Raw genomic sequence first — 14,609 nt, forward strand, 5'->3', positions numbered from 1 at the left:
TTGTAACTCGAGGTACTACTGCATTCTGTATTATTCTGTATTTGTAATTGGTGTATTTTAAATGCAGCAAGCCTCCTTGAATCCCAACCTGGGAGAAAAGTGGGATACGAATATATAAAATGAAATACCGTATTTTTTGCTCTATAAGACTCACTTTTTCCCTCCTAAAAAGTAAGGGGAAATGTGTGTGTGTCTTATGGAGCGAATGCAGGCTGCGCAGCTATCCCAGAAGCCGGAACAGCAAGAGGGATTGCTGCTTTCACTGCGCAGCGATCCCTCTTGCTGTTCTGGCTTCTGAGATTCAGAATATTTTTTTTCTTGTTTTCCTCCTCCAAAAACTAGGTGCATCTTGTGGTCTGGTGCGTCTTATAGAGCGAAAAATACGGTAGATGCACCAGGGCATTTCCTGCAGGGAACACACTGGCAAAGCAGATCCCTCCTCCCAACCGGTGGGTTAACTTTGGCAAGTGTGTAGGACTGCCCATCTATCAGTTAGCTGACACCCTCATGATATGAAATGATAGGCAGGTAGGTGCTCCACCTACCTATTAAAAGATGACCAAAAAGGTCATAGTAGTAGTGGCTTATTCAATTTACTGTAAGTTTCCAACAACAGTCCCCGCCCCACCAACAACAAAAAACCAAGACAAAGGCATTTTTTTCCTTTTCCCTGCAATTGTTTCTTATGGTAAACCAGAAAATACAAGATGCCGTTCAAAACCAGAACAGAACAGTTGAGCTCACAAGACACTGGGCGGCAAATAGAGAAAGACATTTGCCTTCCTAGTGTCTTCAAACACACACAAACAAAATACCAACCAGCAGGCTGGCCACAAGAGCATAAACATAAAAATGAAAAGTTTGCTGCCATTGTTTATTATTATTATTAAAAAAAAAAAAATCTGCTTTCGGCCACAACAGGTTTGGTGAATTAAACACTAGTTGGGCCTAATCCTTTTTGAGGGTTGGGGGTTGGAGGAAGGAGAGGGGCAGGGAAGGAAGAACTCCACTGATTTGTGCTCACCATATATAAAAGTCACAGAATTATTTGTTGGGCCTGGGGTGTGGACGTAAGCAGAAACATCGGAAACGAAATATGGGATTCAGCATCACTGTGCATGAGCAGCCACCTTGAAACCCAACTCTTACAGCAGCTGTAGCTGCCGAGACTGCAATTTATAAGCACCTGAGACCTTCTGTCTACAGCAAGGTCAAAAAAAATTTTTTTTGGGGGGGGGGTTGAGGAAGACAGGAGAGGAAGGGGGAGAGTCATGCATGTAATGTCCTGTTGAGGAGCTTCAAGATGATGCCATCTACAGACAGCAGGTCAGTCACATTTGTTTTTGGAAGTCGTTTAAGAAATGTGTGTGTGTGTGTGTGTGCGCGTGCATGTAGATAAACACACAATTCTCTCCCGCCCGCCAGTTTCATACAACGCAGGAGTATCAAAATGCAAGAGAAACCCGTGAAAGTTATTGTCTCCTACCCCTCCCCACGCCGTCAGGGCGGCTGTTGCCGGTCGTGGCTTACAGGAGAGGGCTTGGGTGGGGAAGGACCAGCGCACAGAACACACAACCTCAGCAAGTGTCTACAGCAAGGGTGGGTCAGTCGTTGGCTTCGGGGTCTGTCTGGGCCATGTAGGCGTCCAGTTCAGCATCCAGGTGTCCTTTCGTTTTTGACATGTACGCGTCAAGTTGGTTGTCGAGCTGCTCCTTGGTCAGGGCGGGGCGAGGGGCGCCTCTGCCTCTGCCCCGGCCTCTCCCACGGCTGCCGAAGCCGCCTCGTCCCCGGCCCACCATGCCACGACCTGGGCGGGAGGAGGAGGAGGACAGGGTTAGGCACTGCACCACTGGAGCTCAGCTGCCTCCTCTTCTAGGATAAAGTTCAAACCGCCCCCCGCTCCCGCCCCATAGCCTCCCCAGTGCAAAAGATGGCTAAAATGCGATCAGAGGGCTGCTGTCAATCAGAGTAGACACAGAAAGCTTCCTTCGACTGCACCAGGCTATCGGTCCATCTAGTTAACTCAGCATTGCCTAGATCAGGGTTCCCCAAACTTGGGTCTCCAACTGTTTTTGGACTACAGTTCCTATCATCCCTGACTACTTGTTCTTCTAGCTAGGGATGATGGGAAACAGCTGAAAGACCCAAGTTTGGGAAACCCCGGTCTATATTGATTGGCAGGGGCTCTCCAGTGTTTGAGGAAGGGGATATTCTCAGCCCTTCCTGGATATCAGTGACTGAACTGTGGCTCTTTTGCATTCACAGCTGATGTTCTATCATTGAGTTATGGCTTGTCTCCTAAAGTTAAAGCAAGATCCCAGATCTTAGTTTTCCCGATTAAATGGCCTATTCTAGTCCTCATAGAAAGCTGCCTTATGTTGAATAATAATGTTTGTCTATCCCACAGAGCTCTCTTGGGTTTCAATGTTTTTCCTGTGTTTGGTTTTAACGTTTTTTGCTATTCCTGCTTATTCATTTCAAGTCGCTTGGTGTAAAAAGCGGCAAACGAATATAACTGACCTCTCCTGTGCTGCGGTTTTCACACATGCAGTAAATCTACTGTATATTTTTGGAAAGCTGTTTGTTCCTTCGCTCAGCATTTAGATGCCTCTTAAAGATACCACCACCAAATTTGGCATGCCGGTTCCTGAGGTGACGGAGCAAGTTTTCGTCTAAAGTTTGGAAACAGCTGGAAGCCATTCTGACTCGAGATGGCAGACTAAACCTTTTCAGTACGGGACTGATGTTTTCGCTTCTTAGAATTTCTCTGCAATGCCAGGTACGAGGCTGCAGGAATAAAATGAAAGTGAGTGTAACATCCCAAGTTAGTTGTGCTCACCTCTGCCGCCAATGCCACCCCGGCCCATGGCTCCTCTGCCAAGCCCTCCTCTGCCAAGCCCACCCCGTCCTCTAAGGCCTCCTCTTCTCAGGCCCATTCGAGCAGCTATGCCGCGTCCTCCCCGAAGTAAACCCTGTCCTTTAAAGGGGAAGAGAGAGAGAAAGAGAGAAAGAGAGTCAACCATCAGTTGAGCTTTTGAAGAAAAGGTCTTGCCAGCAAACTCAGGATATTTCTGCACTACAGGTCTACTTTCAAATTCTACAGTGGCTTAATAATAATGGTGTCTCCAAAGCACATTTTGCTTGAGAATTCTCTTTTGGATCCTAGCCCCTTCACTGGTTGTCGGCTTCCTATTTCAAAAAAAGTTGCAACAGCCCAGGTAACTGTTATGCCAAAATGCGCTATGGCAAATGTGGGGAGGCTTTGTAGCCTTACAGTTGTTGTTGGACTCCCATGTCCCAGCAGCTGGCATGGCCACAGTCAGGGATGATGGGAGTCACAGCTGAAAGTTCACCACCCATTACCTATGGGCTTCAAAGCCTACCAGCCTCGTTTTCCATTTTCCAGGCTTCTCTCTGCAGTTACAGAAGCTAGGGACTTAAAAAAAAAACAAAACAAGCAGAGCTTACTCCAGGATAGCAAACTTAGCTGAAGAGAAGCAGAGCTCTGCTAAAGGCGGCTGAGTCTTTGGTAATATGGTGCCCTGAACAAGGACAAAAATCCACACACCCCCAATATCTTATTTTAGTAATACTTCCTTTTGGTACAGTTGCATTTTTATGGATCTTAGTAAATACATGTTTTTAAATAATAATAATAATAATAATAATAATAATAATAATAGTAATAATAATTATTAGCCCCCTTGGTAGTATGTCCTAAATCTGGCACCGGAAAACTGTTTCATCTGTTGGGGGCAGGCTCCCAAGTTTCTCTTTCCTCAACTCCTTGCTCTCCCACCCCTCTCTCAAGTTTGCACCAAGTATACTAAATCCACTGAAGTCACGCCATGCAATCAGACTCATGTAGATTAACATGTGGACTATGTCAAAGTTTATGCACTGAGCCCCCAAACGGGGGGAGCAGAGCACACAGCAAACAGGCTGTGTGAAGAATGGACATCAGTTCTGGCCCCCCCCCATAGTATTATTGTTCATCAGATATATCTTTGGGGGGTGTCAAGTGATATTTGGCAAGTAAAGTTTGGGGAGCCTCAGACCTGAGGGCTGAGTTGAATGTGGCCCTCAAGGTCTCCCTATCTGGCCCTCAGAACTCTCCCAGGCCCCACCCCTGCTCCCAGGCCCCTGGGCCCTGCTTCACACCCTCTCCTTGAGTGTTTTTGCCTGGCTGGGACGTGCCTTTGAACTCTGACCATGCCTCTCTGGGTGGAAGATGGAGAAGGGCACGCGTGTGTATGTGCAGAAAGTAGCCTACGGTACAAAGGTAAAATTGGCCTTAACTTTTCCACCCATTGTTCCTCCTTGCCCTGCCCAACACTGGCACGTGGCCCTTCTTGGAAGGGTACCCAGAAAGGATTGCTGCCTCCAGACAGAAAACGGTGCCGCCCCCCCAGTCCTAAGTGAACTAATTCACTGACACACTAACCTCGGAGGGGAATTCCTCCCCGTAGCAACGCTCTGGTGCCACGCCCGCCGCGCATGGCTCCTCGGGGCAAGCCTCTCTGACCCATGGGCAAGCCTCGGCTCCCTAATGCACCCCGGACCAGGGGTCCCGCCGGCCGGCCTAAACGCGCCTGGATGTTGCTCTTCCCCAGGCGTTGCTTCAGGCTCTTCTGGAAGAAGAGAGTGTTAGACAGGAAAACGTCGCACAGAAACAAGCAGCGAGCAGCGGGCACGGAAGGGCGGGCGCAAGCTGCTTGAGATGGGAGTAATGGGGGGAAAAGAGAGAGAGAGGGTCACATGTGATCACCACGGCTCTTGGTTCAATGCAGGAAAGGTCTGGGGAAGAAAAAGGGTGAAGCAACATGGTTTGGTTTGAGGAGGGAATGAAGATGTGCCCAGAACATTTTGAGAGATGCGCTGCATTTTTATTTTAAATACCATTACATAAAACCTATGCAATGGTTTATCACATCAGCAGACTAGTGTATAATGGATTATTATGTGAGTGGCGGTAAATATATGAAATGTTAAACATGGTTCTCCAGCTCTCACAAGTCACCTGGTAGCTCATGAAATCATACCAAGGTACATCCTCACAGGGACACGGGTGGCGCTGTGGTCTAAACCAGAGCCTAGGGCTTTCCAATCAGAAGGCCAGCTGTTCAAATCCCCACGTGGGGTGAGATCCCGTTGCTGGGTCCCTGCTCCTGCCAACCTAGCTGTTCGAAAGCACATCAAAGTGCAAGTAGATACCGTATTTTTCGCCCTATAGGACGCACTTTCCCCCCTCCAAAAATGAAGGGGAAATGTGTGTGCGTCCTATGGGGCGAATGCAGGCTTTCGCTGAAGCCTGGAGAGCGAGAGGGGTCGGTGTGCACCGACCCCTCTCGCTCTCTAGGCTTCAGGAAGCTATCCGCAAGCCGTGGGAGGGCTGCGCGAAGTCGCGCAGCTCTCCCACGGCTTGGGGAGAGGTGCCTGCACCCGAAACCTGGGGGCCCGCTGAGCTCAGCGCCCCCCCAGGCTTCGGGCTTTGCGCAGCTCTCCCACGGCTAGTGGATAGCAGCCTGTTCTGGGGGCTGGGGAAGCTCGGGCTTCCCCCGCCCCAGCCCCGCACCTGGGGGGGAAATAATTTTTATTTATTTCCCCCCCAAAAAACTAGGTGCGCCCTATGGGCCGAAAAATATGGTATATAGGTACTGCTTCGGCGGGAAGGTAAACGGCGTTTCCGTGTGCTGCTCTGGTTCACCAGAAGCGGCTTAGTCATGCTGGCCACATGACCCGGAAGCTGTATGCCGGCTCCCTCGGCCAATAAAGCGAGAGGAGCACCGCAATCTCAGAGTCGTCTGCGACTGGACCTAACGGTCAGGGGCCCCTTTACCTTTACATCCTAACAAGATCAGACAAAGGGAAAGGAGGGGACCGCAGATGCACCCCGAGATAAATCAGAGCCACCTTTTGCAAGTAGGGGATGACCATGCCTCTTTCAGGGAGCAGCACCCGTTCAGGACTCTACTGCATTTTAGCTCCTGCCATATGTTCTCATTTGAAAAGGGTCATTTCACACAAGTCGTGCAATGGAGCAGCACCTGCTACACACGTGTCACGGCTGCCTGCGCCACCCTGGGGCCCAAATGTAGATGGAGACTAAAGCTACACAGGGGGGGAAATGATTGCATGATCAAAACCAGCAAAGCTGCACCACCACCCTGGTCCTCTGAGGCCCAAACTCAGAAGGGCAAACTCTCCCAGAATGGGATTTCGGTCACAAGCCTGTAATCTTTTGGGGCCTACCACAGCGAGGTGCAAGGGAACCTCCTCTGCTGTAGCCAAGTCCCTGAGATCAACCCACGTTGCTTTAACCTTACGCAGCACAATGACATAGGCGGCCATTTTCTGTTTCTGGGATGACATGCAATCGTTCTTGCCTTTTGTGTGGTTGTGTTTGCGGTTTCTTTTTTGTTATTTTTCACACAATGAATACTAGAAGTAAACAAATAATGGGTACGTCTATGTGGTGCCTTCCAGATCTGTCGTGAACAACAGCTCCCATCACACACCCTCCATCACTGACTGAGCTGGGACTGATGCAAGTGGCCACCCGAAACAGGTGGAGGGCACCAGGTTAGCAACCCCTGAGTGAAGCCATATGGTGATTGCTATGCAGTCCTTCCTTAAGAGCCCTGGTGGATCAGACCACCTGGACAAAGGATTATTTCCTAGAAGGCAGCAGGAGGTGTCGTGGGACGTGGCCCACCAGCAGGAACATCGACCAAAGATTTGCATAAGGAGAGCCTTGCTGGGTCAGGCCAATGGCCCATCTAGCCCAGAATCCTAATCTCACAAGAGGACCACGCTGTGGGAAACCTGCAAGCAGGACCCTGTGGTTTCCAGAAGCTGGCATCCATCTATCACACCTGTGCTTCCCACCCAAATGAAGCCCCCGGCTGCCAAGGCTCCATCGCTGGCTCTCCTGCGCCTCTCTCACCTGCTTGAGCTTTAACGCAGCCTGCACAGAAGGTCTGTTCTCCATCTGCTGGGCCAGCCTCCTGTTCCGGGCACTGGCTAGCTGTTGCTGCTGCATGGTGGCTCGAATGTTCACGGGGATCGGCTGTTTGTTCTTCAGCATATTAGTAAAGCTTCAAGGTCGAACAAAACGGGTGTTTAAACAAAAGCTTGTCATTACAAAAGCATCTCAACTGGCATTTCATGGCCCTTAAGAGTGGGCGGCCGCGGCCCACAATTTTTTTTTTTTAACGCCAACAACGTGGTACACATTTTAATTTATCGCAGGTTAATGAGCTACAGACTTTTCCTCGTTTTCCAGAAGACGTGCAAGGACAGGACATTCAAAAGGGTATGGATTAGTGCAGTATATTTAAAACAGAAGTGATTTTTTTAAATAAAAAAATCAAATTTCATGTGATCTCAAAATGAAGAAGCAAAGATGGAAAAAGCACACAAAGCAGTTAAGCAAGATGGAGAGAAAGGTGAAGGGAAAGCAGTGCTGGTTGCAAATGGACTGACTCAATTGGCCAGCAAAGGGAGGCTAAGAGAGGAATTGCCAAATCAAGCTGCTCTGAACCACTAGGTCATCTTGAAGCTGCAACGGACCTCTTCTCCCCATAGGAACCAGCCCAGACCTTGCGGTCTTCATCTAAAGCCCTTCTCATTGAGTGCCCCACCTGAGGGAGGTGCGGAGGGTGATCACACAAGAACACGCCTTTTCTAGTGGTCCCATGCTGCCACCTGGAGGTCCCAGGAAGACATGCCTGATGCCAACCTTGCCAATCTTTAGGCATCAGGCCAATACTTTTTAACTCAACCAGGCCTTTGATTAATTAATGTTGCCGTCTGTGGCAGTGCTCAGCTTTAAGCAGGGCAGGCAGGCCTTGGTCCTTATTTATATGTTGCTATATTTTGGTATGGTTCATGGTTTCAGAATCCCCCTCACTCCTAGGGATTTACATTGCTTTTATAAGTTGTATTTCACCTTGTCAAGCTGCTCTGATACTTGCTATATAAAATGACTGATATAATAAATAATAATTATTATTATTATACAATGCTCCAAAGGTAGCAAAATTAAAGAACCAGCCCTATATTTAATAATTCTCCTGGCAGCCACATACAGTGAGTACTTTTAGGCAGGGCATGTGCCGGAAGGATGGGGGGCTGAGAGGTGAGAACTACTAGTTTCTTAGCAAGCTAGTCACTTTCGTTAGCTTATTTATGAGGGAGCTACGACATGGGACGTGTCCCCCCCATAACTACAATCCCAGGGGTTTCTAATACTATGGCAAAAATGCCGTTCCAATTCTTATGGCAGTTTCCATCTTTTGGACACATAAGGGAACACACAAACTGCCAATCGGCAACTAGCATACTGCTAGATTTGCACCCAGTCCAAACGAGGTTTGGATCCAGATTCTGAAAGGCGGCTGCTGCTCACAAACAAGGTTTTTCAGCTCTCCCTTTATGGGCCTGAGCAGCACCCTAAACCAGGAGACACAAAGGGCTGCCAGCTGGAAAGAAACCAGTCGTTGGCAGGAAGCGTTCTCTGCTCATGCCGGGGGCATTCAAACCCTATGAGTAAGGATCTCAAACAGCACACAGGATGTGCTTTCGAAGTAAAGTTTGGACCTGGCTCCAGAAATGGTTCCTTCAGCAAATAACTGGCCATGCTGGCTGGGGCTGGTGGAAGTCAGGAGCCCAACTGCAGCTGGAAGGGCAACAGGTTTTCCCCACATGGAGATCCCCCTCCCCACAAAAACTCCATGCCCTGGCAGGTGCAGGGACAGAGCAAGCAATTGGAGCCTGCTGCCCAATCTAGGCCCAGAGCCACAAGGTCAAATGCAGACAGGACAAGGGCACACTGGTGAGCAACTGTTAAAAATGAGTCATAAATCAATCACATTACGGGAGGGGTATTTCTCGGACTAAGGCGAAACTATGAAGCTCCTTTGCCATTTTTGCTTTTGGTTTTCTGGATGCTGTTTAAGTAATATTGTGATGTTTTTTAGTATTGAAATGTGGGGTTTTGCTATGCTATTATAATTGTTAATGTTTGCTAAGTTATTGTAAAAATAGTCTTTGTAGCATTCGTTTGCAATGTGTTCCCGTTTTCTTTGTTATAAGCCGCTCTGAGCATGATTTATTTTCTGGAAAAGCAGCATACAAATTGAGTGGCTGAATGAAATCAAACGGATTTTCTCTGGGCAAGGACCTAGCCCCTTTCCACGTCTATGATGCCACTCACCCTGCCAAGTTAGCAAGGGCTCAATATCAAATAGTACTAATACAACCTTCAAAATACGATGGGAAGCAGCTACCCCCTGACGGTGGAGCCCAATCTCGTTGGTGAAGCCTTCCAATAAATCAAAAATATGAGCGCACGCCACTAACATACAGGAAGCCCCCTACAGTGTGGTGTGGCCTGACCACTGGTTCCCCAATTGAAGGGGGTGGGAGAGATGGGAGAGATGGCCACAAGTGCAAACCTGTTGCTATGGAATAGAGCAGAGCTTTCCAAACTTTTCAAGTTGGTGACACGCTTTTTGGACACGCATCATTTTGCAACACAGTAATTCAGTTTTACTATCAAACTGGAGGTTAAACTAACCCTTTCCATTGCCAGGAGGAGCGCAGGGAGCGTTCGTGCAACACAACTACACACTGCAGCTGACACACTAACGTATTGTGACACAGAGTTTGGAAAACTCTGGAATAGAGTCTACAGCAGGTGTGGGGAACCACCGGCCCTCCAGATGTTACTGACTCCAAGTTCCATCAGCTCCAGCAAGCATGGCCAACAGCCGGGGATGATGGGAGTTGTAGTCCAGCAACATCTGGAGGGCACTAGGATCCATGACTCCCAGGGTTTAACAAAACTCACACACCTACAATTTTGAGAAGGGGCAAGAAATCCAAAAAAATTCAAATGGAAACTTAGAATTCATTTTCTGAATGCCGAAAGGCATGTTTCCCACTCCTGGTCTACAGCATAGCTAGCAGGCTCCCCCGATTGTTCAGAAAGGCTGCAAACCCTATTGCCTGTGTGTGTGTATTCCTATCCAATAATGCTATGAAGATTTACTTGGAAGTGCACTTGATTGAGCAAAGTGGGACTTAATTCCAAATAAGCTTATGTAGGACTGCACTGTTTATTAAATAGTATTCTGCAGATTGCAAAAGGACTATCCCTACACCCTCAAAGAACGCCTGATGAAAACTTTAGGACACAAATGAAATGCCAATCCAAGAACAGGAGATATGTTATTCAGCAACATGGCTGTAAAAAGGCAGAATTTATTCTCTAACAGAATAGACATTATGTAAGGCTAGAAAGAATTTTGTTTGCAATTGTAATGTCATGCATTTATACCAAAGGTGGGCAGAACCCATGGTCTTCCTGGCGTTGTTTGACTAAAACTCCTTGTCCACTGAGCAGGCTGGCTGGGGTGGATGGGGAACTGGAAGTCCAGCAATACCTGGAGAGTGACAGGTTCCCCATCCCTGATCAAAGAGCAGCTGACTGTGAGTTGTATGGTCTCCTCAGAGCAGACCTACTGAAATTAATGGACAGAAAGGATGTAGATGCCCAACTGTTTCAAGGGACCAATTCCAAGTACAACTACACCCCTACAGAGCAGCTCAAGGAGTTTCTCAGATAATCCAAGCCTGCCATACCTCTGTACACTGGATCCCTCTTCTCCTGGCCTGCCATTGAAACCAGCTGTGCGTTTCCCAGAGAGATGACCAGGTTTTAAGATTACCAACCCTCTTAACAGAGACAGAGTACACAAGGGCCACACAATGTAAGCACCACCTATTAGTTGGAAAATTTACATATAGGAATGCACTGGAGAGGAGAGGAGAAAAAGGAAGGAGAAGAGAGGGCATGCAGAGGGCAAAGGAAGCAGATGATGAATGGAGCGGAGCACTTGCCTCTTACAAGGTCCAAGGACTGTGGCCAAGGAGCCTTCGGGCTGATCAGAGCGGCCAGCTGCCTGCCTCTTACAGGCCAGACCACACAAGGATGTGTGTCCGCCTTGGACACCGCAGCAAAGCCTCCTGCAGCTTAGGTCACATGCTACCGCACTGCAGGGGTCACCTATATAATGTGAACACATGTGGAAGAAAAAAAGGAGGGTGCGAGGTTTTCCTTAGAACACATCCCACCAGATTACCGTTTTCAGCTTTATCATCAGACAGACAATTTTGGCCCTTTTAACCTTGTGTACCATCGCTTGCTGTCGGATTTAAGGCAGACGCAAAGCTGCCCCCTGCTTCTCTGCATCTGGGTAGGTTAAAAGCAGGGCAAGGACCATGTTGGCTCTGGATATCGAACACAGTGATAACTAAGCAAAAATAAAAATTTAAAAAAAATCTTATGAGCTGAAGTTGGCCGTTGGGCTCCTCACCGCTCGTTGAGGGACATCTTGGTGGTGCTCTTAAGCACGACTTTCGGCGCTGACTGCGCGGCCATCTCAGGTCCCCAGAATCTGCAAAAGAAGAAGACAGGGCCAGTTCAGAAAAAAGAAAAAAAACATTAACTGTTGCTAAAGGAAGAGCTTCTTCACACAGCTCACAGCTAAATGTTGAAATTCACCCACAAGAGGCAGTTATGGCCACTAACTTGGCTGGCTTTAAAGGAGGATTGGAGAAATTCCTGGGGGATAAAGGCTATGGATGGATACGAGCCATGATGGCTAATTTCTGCTTTCATGATCAGAGGTAGTAATGCTTCTGAATACCAGCCCTGGGAACTGGTAGGAGGGGAAAGCACTCTTACACTCGGGCCCTGCTTTTTGCTATCTGGTTGGCCACTATGAGAACAAGTGGAGGGACTACATGGGTCTTTGGCCTGATCCATCGGGCTCTTATATTCTGGGAAGCAGGGAGCTCATTGGTCCTCTTGCTAGTAGCAAAAGCATCTGCCTCACAGTCAGTCTCAGGGAACTTTCCCCCTCTTTTTAAAAGAGCCAAACAAGATTCCTCAATACAATTATGGAGGAGAAGGCTATCAACAGCTACCTGAGCCTGTCTTCACATGCAGGGTAAGTTCCTAACTCACTGAGGGTTTGAGACCTATCGTTGACCCTCGCCTAGTTTAGTTGGCCAGTCAAATTCATTTCCCAGAAGGAGCATTACTGTGCTACAGGAGGAGTCTACACTGTGCTGCATTCATTGGTGTTTCAGGGGCCTAATTTGGCCCGCCAGTCGATTTAATCCGGCCCCCATGGCAGTATATGTCCCGGGGTAAAATCCAAAAAAAAAGCTCAACAACTTCAATCCTAAAAGAAGCTCAACAGCTTTGGTTGGCCCTCAAACACGTTCACTTCATCAAATCTGGCTCAGAGTTCTAGTCCCTGCTCAGCCATGAAGCTTAGGCCAATCACTGTCTCTCAGCCCAACCTACCTCACAGGGTCATTGAAAGACCAAATGGGGGTGGGGTGGACAACCAAGTTCACCACCTTGGCGAAAAAGTGGGATATAAATGTAATAAATAATAAAGGAGGGCAGAGTAGAGCCAACATCAAAAGTGATTTTATACAGGTTTTTTTTTTCTTTTTTAAGCAGGAACTGAGGGCAACTGAGTTTCCTGACCTTTAAAAAATTAAATCTTTTTTTTTTTTGGTCTGACGGGGCTGATATGGAGATACACCCAATGCCTGAGCCAAAAATCCACCTATATCTGTAATCAATAAATTCGTGGCCATTTCTAATTCAGATCCTTGTCTGCTTGAGCTGATTAATCACAACTTAACATTTAGCCACTGCTGGGCTGTGTGTGTCGGTACTGCGACTGGGCCCGCAATAAATTTCGCGGTAACTTCCCCCACCTCTTCCCCCCCCCCGAAAAAAAACACTGATTTTACAGGAGACCCATTCATTCATTCATTCTGGAGAGAAGGGAACGCATGGGAATGCACTGGAGTCGCCCCGCCCACCACAGAACCCCGTTGCATCCGGGCATTCCCCCGCTGCTCGCCAGGCTTCTGAACCGGTCACGTGCGCGGCCGGGGCGAATGCCTCCCTCTCCCCCCCCCCACCCGGCGCGGCCTGCTGGAAGGCGCCAACGGTCCTCGAGGCCCCGCCCCCTCCGCGCGCGGCCTACACGACCCAACGGTCTCCTCACTCACCGTCGGGGGCGGGGCTCGCTCTGCTCTGTCTGCGGCTCCGGCGGGGCCAGCGGAGGCGGCGGGAGGCTCCGCTCAGGCTTAGCCCGGCCTCCCCCGTCAGGCGCCCCAAACGCAAAGATGGTGGCGGTGGTTGGTTCCCCCCTCAGCTTCCCCTCCTCCTCCAACCTCCCGTCGTCTCTCTCTCGGGAGGACGACGACGGCGACGACTCTCTCACTTCAGCCGCTCGGAGCCTTCCTCGCTTCAAATTCCCCTTCAGAAAGGAGCCCGGCAAAATGGCGGAGCTTTTTTTTCCCCAAAAAAATTAATATATATATATAAAAAAGGCCGGAGCTGCGCACGCGTCAAGCAGCGGCCGCGCGTGCGCCAGGAGGTTGAGGCGAGGCTGCCTCTCTGCGCATGCGCGGAGAAACGTCCTCTCCGGATGGGAGGAGGAGACCCGGAGCGCACCGTGGTTACGTCTCCTAGAAAGAGAGGGAGAAGGCGGGCTCCGACGTGCTACGTAGAGTGGTTGGCCGTTTGTCGCTTTCTGAGTGGTTGGAGCTGAGGGAGGGGCGTGGCTCTGCCGGGGCGACGCTCATTCTCAAGAGAGGAAGCTTTTTTTGTGAATGGATGGAGTTGGTTTAGAAGCGGGCGCGGTTTGGTTTAAAGGGGCGCGGCTGCTTTTAAGTGCGAGGGGGTTTCGGAGCGAGGCCTGCATACAGTGGGTTGAGGTTTGTGCATAAGAACAGAAGGTGTTTCCTGTTGGAGTAGGTGAACGGCCCATCTAAGTCATAGAATCTCAGAATTGTAGAATTGGAAGGGACGATGAAGACCATCTGGTCCAATCCCCTGAAATGCAGGAATCTTTTGCCCAACCCACAACCCTGATTGATATTAAGAATTTCATGCTTTACCGATTGAGCTATCTAGCATCCTGGTCTCACAGTGGCCAGCCAGATGGCCTCACTGGGAAGCCTGCACACAGGACCTGAGCACAACAGCACATACCCTGCTAAGGTTTGATGCTAGGCTGTGCATGAATACAGTACCAGCAACTCGTATTCAGATGCATCCTGCCTCGGAGGGTGGAGGTGGAACAGAACACCAACACCACAGACTGGCTTATGAGTATAAAACCAAATTTACTAGAATAACAAGTAGAATAGACTTGTAACCATTCAAGCAACAAACATACTAAGGTGCCATGTGCAAAACAAAGCCTGGAGATACTGTAAACATGGAGTGGACAAATGTACAACTGGTTCTGTGATTGGACTTATGCTACTTGTTGAACGGTTCATTATCCAGTCTGTATAACGTTTATTGCACATGTAACTTGTTAAGATACAGTTGTACATTTATCCACTCCATGTTTACAGTATCTCCAAGCTTTTGTTTTGCACATGGCACCTTAGTATGTTTGTTGCTTGAATGGTTACAAGTCTATTCTACTTGTTATTCTAGTAAATTTGGTTTTATACTCATAAGCCAGTTTGTGGTGTTGTTTTGTTGCATTATTATTACT

At 48.7% G+C, this 14,609-nt stretch overlaps 1 protein-coding gene across 3 annotated transcripts; it reads right to left on the reverse strand.

The window, feature by feature from the left end:
- Positions 1-894: 894 nt before the first annotated feature.
- CHTOP (chromatin target of PRMT1) lies at positions 895-13,478 on the reverse strand. Of its 3 annotated transcripts, none has more exons than XM_080985678.1 (6): positions 13,105-13,478; positions 11,382-11,462; positions 6,947-7,097; positions 4,445-4,631; positions 2,840-2,977; positions 895-1,807 (listed from the first exon to the last, which is right to left on the reverse strand). In XM_080985678.1, exons 2-6 carry the CDS (start codon positions 11,444-11,446, stop codon positions 1,605-1,607), a joined length of 744 nt encoding a protein of 247 aa, XP_080841804.1. In that variant the 5' UTR covers positions 11,447-11,462; positions 13,105-13,478; the 3' UTR covers positions 895-1,604. The 3 variants fall into 3 exon arrangements, with proteins under 3 accessions (XP_080841804.1, XP_080841805.1, XP_080841806.1); XM_080985679.1 differs by having other exon boundaries at positions 4,445-4,628; positions 13,105-13,477; XM_080985680.1 differs by lacking the exons at positions 11,382-11,462; positions 13,105-13,478 and adding an exon at positions 11,148-11,372.
- Positions 13,479-14,609: the final 1,131 nt, after the last annotated feature.

This window comes from Podarcis pityusensis (genome assembly GCF_964106645.2).
Source record: "Podarcis pityusensis genome assembly, chromosome: 16".
Classification (NCBI taxonomy): Eukaryota; Metazoa; Chordata; class Lepidosauria; order Squamata; family Lacertidae; genus Podarcis; species Podarcis pityusensis.